Source organism: Rhea americana, unplaced genomic scaffold, assembly GCF_003343005.1.
Source record: "Rhea americana isolate MKP2758 unplaced genomic scaffold, rheAme1 scaffold_8, whole genome shotgun sequence".
Lineage (NCBI taxonomy): Eukaryota > Metazoa > Chordata > Aves > Rheiformes > Rheidae > Rhea > Rhea americana.
Window position 1 is genome coordinate 10,552,558 of NW_028186978.1, and position 6,523 is coordinate 10,559,080.

The window sequence follows — 6,523 nt, forward strand, 5'->3', positions numbered from 1 at the left end:
TCCCATCCTGTTCAACTTTTTCATCAGCGACCTGGATGAGGGGACAGAGTGCCTCCTCAGCAAGTCTGCTGATGACACCAAGGGCTGATATATCAGAGGACTCTGCTGCCATTCAGAGAGACCTGGACAGGCTGGAGAAGAATCTCAGGAGGTTCAACAAGGGCCAGTGCAGAGTCCTGCACCTAGGGAAATATAACCCTAGGCACCACTACAAACTGGGGGTGGACCTTCTGGACAGCAGCTCTGCCGAGAAGGACCTGGGAGTGCTGGTGGATGACAAGATGACCATGAGCCAGCGATGTGCCCTTGTGGCCAAGAAGGCCAATGGTCTCCTCAGGTGCATTAGGAAGACTGCTGCCAGCAGGTCGAGGGAGGTGATCCTGCCCCTCTACTCAGTCCTGGGGAGGCCTCATCTCAAGTACTGTGTCCAGTTCTGGGCTCCCCACTACAAGAGAAACATGGAGCTACTGCAGAGAGTCCAGCGTAGGGCTACGAAGATGATCAGAGGGCTGGAGCACCTGCCCTATGAGGAATGGCTGTGAGAGCTGGGCCTCTTCAGCCTGAGGAAGAGAAGACTGAGGGGGGATCTTATCCATGTGTGCAAGTACCTGAAGGGAGGGTGTCAAGGGGACAGGAACAAACTCTTTTCAGTTGTCCCGTGTGACAGGACAAGAGGCAATGGGCAGAAACTAAACAGGAAGTTCTGCCTGACCGTGAGGGGGAATTTCTTCCCTGTGAGAGTGACAGAGCACTGGACCAGGTTACCCAGAGAGGTTGTGGAGTCTCCTTCTCTGGAGATCTTCAAGGCCCATGTGGGTGCAACCCTGTCTAACACGCTCTAGGTGACTGTGCTGAGCAGGGAGGTTGGACTTAGATGATCTCCAGAGGTCCCTTCCAACCTTACTGATWCTATGGTTCTACGATACTAGAAAGAAGAGGCATACAAGTGTTACAGCGTAACTCTGGTTTTAAACTATTTCTTTTTCCAAAAATAATAAGCACTAAAGAAATGCTCTAAATATACTGACATGAATTGCATCAGGTGAACATACCTTTTTACTCTGATGCAAATAGTCCTACAAATAATTTTATATAGCTTAAATATTTTTAAAGGCTACCTGCCAAGTGTATSCATTGTCACAACATTTGATACTGTTCATTTTGTGTAAGTGCTCAATACTTTTATCTTTTATTATTTCCCAAATTAAAATAAAGCACTTTACCCTGAATATAGTCCTGGTTTAGCAGAATTACATTCAATGAAAGCTAAARAAATATTAACTATTTTCATAGATTCCGTACTGTCATAGCTAGATTTTATCAGGATCAAGCTCACTTGTTTAATCCACTTCAGGTATGTCTAAGCTACTTCAGTCACAAGTTTCTACATAGACACTCCCTAAATACTTAATTTAAAAGAGTGGTTTTGGTTTTAACTTAAACCATCCTTTACAGAAAGAGGAATAATTCTGAGCATAACTAAACAAATTTCAGTAAATATAAAACCTTGATTATGTTGGCATTTTTTCTAACACTTGTGCATTTCTACAGGTATTACACTAAGGGAAAAAGTATTGTGAACTTTCTTAGAGAAGTAAAAATAATCTAGCATTTGAAACAGAAAGYTTACAATTAGCCTCAAACAGGAGTAAACAGTTTTAAATGTAACATTCTCCCACAGGATAAGCAAGATGTATTTTAACAATACATTTCTGATGTTTTAATCATTTTCCTAGGTTTTATTTGACTATAACATTAATCCTGCAAATAAGCTACACGCATGCAAGCTGAAACATTCAAATTCCACATTACTAAGAGACCATCTGGAAATCAAACTTGCATTTCTTCTGAACTCCGTAATCTGTTCAATGTATTCTCAACTGCATTCAATTGAAGATTCATTGTGCCGCCTACGGTGCTGCTGAAYCATTTAGATCAAGTACAAGCTCTGTCAGAAGGGGACAGTATGCCCTCTGTTAAATACACACATGAAAAGGAATCGTTAATTATCTGTGATGACTCACGCGCCTACCTTTACTTGCTAAGTTGCATTAAATACACGTTATGTTTCACAGAAACATTCTCTTTCTAAATTTGATCTTTTATTAAAATAAGGATCAGTATCAATTTCTCTTTTTTCTTCTGTTGAAGAAAAATGTTATGAAAGTAATATCCTCGGTTATCATACAATCTGCTCACTCTACACAAATTACTGCAAGATGTTTACCTGTCCTCCCTTTAGAAATACACATTCAGGCAGTAATTCCAGCTTCAACAAGCATCATTCCTAGTGTTCCCACACAAGCTCAGTTCCCTGTTTGCCCCATCTGAAGTCTCATGAAGACCCTTACCTCTCACCTTCATTAATCTTCTTCTTTGAGCCTTTCTGGTACTAGCCCCAGGTCTATTCAAAGAATGATCACAGAGTCTTCTTCCCTGGACCATCATTCTAATCATGGCATATCCTAGAGTAAGTCTTCACCACAGCTTGTTCACACCTTTAAGTATCACTTAGAATCTTTTCTATATTCCCAAACTGTACTCCCTTCTTCCTCTATACTACAAACCTCTATACTACAAACACGTACTCAGTTGCAGGGCAGAAGAATAGGCAGGAGCTTAATAAATACTTTTGCACTTTTTTCAGGGCTGATTCTTAACTCAGGTTATCACTTTTAGTTTACTTAGACAGCCAATACCCTGTTTCCCTGAAAATTCTCCTTCAAGTCCTCCGACTACAGACATACCTACAATAAACAGAAATCTGAAAACATCTACACGAAAAACGCCAGGAGGGATTCCCAGCACTGTATCTCTTTTCAAATTAAATATAATCTAGTACCTATATCTTTCATTTTATTCTATTCTYATATCCTATTTCAGAAAAGCTCTTTATCAATAAACCGTTAGGGTTTTCTTTCTTTTCTTTAAAAAAACTTTAATTGTCTGAAAATGCAARTGTTAGAAAAATATCGCTTGAGATCTTCTAAAATGTTCTATTTACATTCTCACCTCATCACCAAAGATTTTCTCTAAAACAAAATTCTAGAAAGATTCCAGAGAAAATTTTGCTTTCAGTCAAACTGCATTTCTTTCTGATCGAAGACATCTGCCTCAGGTTTTCTAACCAMCCCCCCCCYTTTTTTTTTTAACTCTTCGGAATAAAATCTCCATTTTTTTAAATCTCCAGATTAATTCCAGAAAGGGAAAACTGGGATGAAGAGACAAGCAAACAAATTGCATACAAACTCACACTAAAAGCTGTGTCTGAGCAACTGAGATCAGACTTCTCCTCAGACACTCCAGTAACTCCAACATCATTCCTACCTTTTGAATAGCTATTATCTAACATTTTGATTCTCTCTAAGAACCAAAAATTATCCATTGTTTTCTTTCAAATACAATACAAAACAAAACTATCCTCAGAAGAAATTCCAAAGCAAAYGACAGGCACATTTATACTCTTCCCTGAATTAATCTCTTTCTATTAACTGCAGGCACATTGTCAATATATCAAAAGTCAACCTTAGAATTCACCCCAGCATTTATTTTCCAAATCCTGATTAACAAACATATGACTCTACTTCTACCTTATTCCTCTGTACAAAAATGTGATTTTCTATAGAGCTAAAGCTATGGCAGCAAATCATTTGGTACTGTATCAAACCATYCTATTTTAAAGAGATTGCGTATCATAGTCTTTGACACTAACCCAGGTAAATGCCAAAAATAGCACTGATGCCAACAGTTCRTAATCACAGGATTACAAAACAGTACTCTGGTTTTAATATTAAATTATTTTAAAATAATGCTTGCCTGATTCAGAACATTTGAAAACTTTAGGCAATATTATAAGAGATTTTAAAATCTATTTTGACTTTCATGTTTCAGAGATGTTAAATATTTTTGAAGAATCAAAAATGTAAGTAATGCCAGTTTCTACACTAATTACATCTTTTTAAAGGTAAAGTATACCTATTGTACAAATACCAAAACAAGAAGTAAGTATTATCCTGATGCACTGCCTCAACAGACTTCTCAGAATACAATGTTTCTTAAAAACAGCTTAAAATTGATCYAAAAGGGACCACCTGTAGGTCAGTAATGCCATAAATACAAGCAAACACTCAGTTCAGAAACTGAATGTTAACTAGCAGRTGAAAGAACAAGCTGTGGTCTCCTGACAAACAGGAGTTCAGGTGTGATGCACCGCAACAGCAAGATTTCATACTTGACAATGCAGCTTCAGAACTACTACATGTGATGGGTGGATCAAACACTAATTTAATATAAAGCATGAAAAGATTCAGAAATTCAAGAACTGTGCAGAGTCAGTAAGCAACGGAGCAAAGATAAGGAACTCACTGACAGGGCCTTTGCAACTGCATAGCCTAGCAATAACTGACAACATGCTACAGTAGTATACAGACTATACAAGCATTATAAACAAAACAAGAAGCCTATTTTGAAAGAGCATGAATGCATGCAAAGTCTCTAAAAATATTCAAGATCAAGCAGAACATATGGATTCTTGACAAACAGGATGTAAATTTGGCCCTATTAATTTAAACTACATACCCCAAAAGAGGACTATCCACAATGAGAAATCTCTCATAGAGAGATTCTCTCATATGAGAGAAGGTATCTCTCTTCACTTTCCAGCCTTCTGGATCTCTCTACTGATTTATAGCTCTGATTTTATCTTCTATTACAAACTCTTCAAACACCTACTCTAAAAATCAACCTTAATCTTTGTTGTGCTGGCRGGGTTTTTTTTCCTCTTTCCTTTGTTTCCATATGACTAGAACAATCTTCTGACCTAGACATGCACTAAGTTCTTTTCTTCTCCTCCAAGAAATCTGTAAAACAACACYGTTCTGCAAAGCTATCACAGCAGATTTGGCTGTGGTCGTTACACTTTTTCTATTTAGTCTACAGGTTACCCTTATGCTTTTAGATTATGCACAGTTCTGCCTCTATTGAACAGGCACTGACCTACTACTAGAATTAGGGAGGAACTTAAGACATCTAGCTGCCATTTCAGACATCAGGCATAACTACTGAGGGGCACCGCTGAGACTCTCAAGCTGCTCACTCAGGGGTGCATCAGGTGCACAGCTATCCACCAGCAGCATGCAAATACCCTGCCAAGCCCTGATGACCCCAAATTTCCTGGTCTTTCAAGACTGATTTGCAAGGTATCAAATGGCTATGGGATCAGACCTCACAAAAGACAGAGACCAGAGAATGGAAGCACAGGTGAGCGTATGCACGTTTCATTCTACTCAGTAATGCAGCTGTTAAAAGACAGCCCTGTTCTCCAGTCCCATCACTGCCTTTATTTAGGACAAGGACTTGAACCTGATTTCTCACTATCTAATGCGAGACCATCTACTTGGCATGCTGAATTCCCTCATACTTAGCAGAAACCAAAGTCTAAACTCTTTTATAATTCCACCCCACCTTAAACTTAAATCCACACACATTTGCTTGTTCGCATATTTAGAGAGCAGTCCGTGAARATCAGGAGCAATAGCAGAGACATTTACAATGGCATTCAGGGAACCAAACCAGCAGTAAGGTGCTGTTTAGGGACATTCAGAGAACAAAATTACATCYAAAGCGCAGTTCAGCTGAAACATGAAAAGATGGTTTCAAGCGCAGAGAAATTACTAAAAAAGCATCTGCTTTCCCAGATGCGTAATCACTGCAACGCCTACTTTTCATTTATTTTCCCTTCCTTCCCCCAAATCCTCTTTCCCCCCGGGGACAGCCCAGMGGAGGGCAGGGGCGGCCCGGCCGGCGGCGCTCCCAGCCTCCCCCACGAAGGGCGCAAAGACAAAGCGGTTCTTCACGGACTACGCGAGATCTTCGGGGGACACTCGCTATTCACGGCGACACCCTTTATCCCCAGAGGGGGACAGGGGGCATACAGCTGCGGGAACGAGCCAGCGAGCACCCCGCCGCCGCCGCCCCCAGGGAGCCGCCGCGGGGCCGCGCCGCGCCGGCAGGAGGGGACGGGAGAGGGAGGCAGGGCCTGGGGGCAGCGCCGGGCCGGGGCTCACCCGGGCCTGTCGCTCCAGCTGGGAGTGGAGGCTGGAGCCCTGCAGCCGCTGCACGATCCGCGCGATGGTGAGCGACAGCCCGCTCTCCGGGTCCACCATCGCCGCGCCGCGCCCCGCCGCCTGCCCGGACCGCCTTCGCTGCGGCACCCCCGGCCGGGGGGGGGGCGTTGCCAGGCAACCGCGGGAGCGCGGGGCGGGCCTCGCGGCGGCTTCCGGGCGGAAACTCGGCCCTCACAGCGGCGTTCCGCCCCGCGCGGGCCCCACCGTGTGGGTGCGCTCGGCCAGATCAGCTTGAAAATACAAAAGTCTTCGGCTGCGGATTAAGCAAATTTAATTCTAGAGGACTGGGGCAAAAAATTCTTTAACCAAATGCGGAGAAACCTTAAAAAATACCTTATGCTAAATCTAGGAGATTTAGCCGAGGGATGCCGTCCCCTGGAGCAGGAGGAGCAGAGACG

The 6,523-nt window shown here is 42.5% G+C and overlaps 1 protein-coding gene across 1 annotated transcript in view; it reads right to left on the reverse strand.

The window, feature by feature from the left end:
• TBC1D19 (TBC1 domain family member 19) overlaps positions 1-6,213 on the reverse strand; it is a 46,130-nt gene extending 39,917 nt beyond the window's left edge. The window contains exon 1 of the mRNA XM_085322721.1: positions 6,066-6,213. Within this exon, the coding sequence (XP_085178847.1) occupies positions 6,066-6,164 (99 nt within the window). The 5' untranslated portion in view covers positions 6,165-6,213. The remainder of the gene's footprint in view (positions 1-6,065) is intronic.
• Between the last annotated feature and the right edge of the window lie 310 nt (positions 6,214-6,523).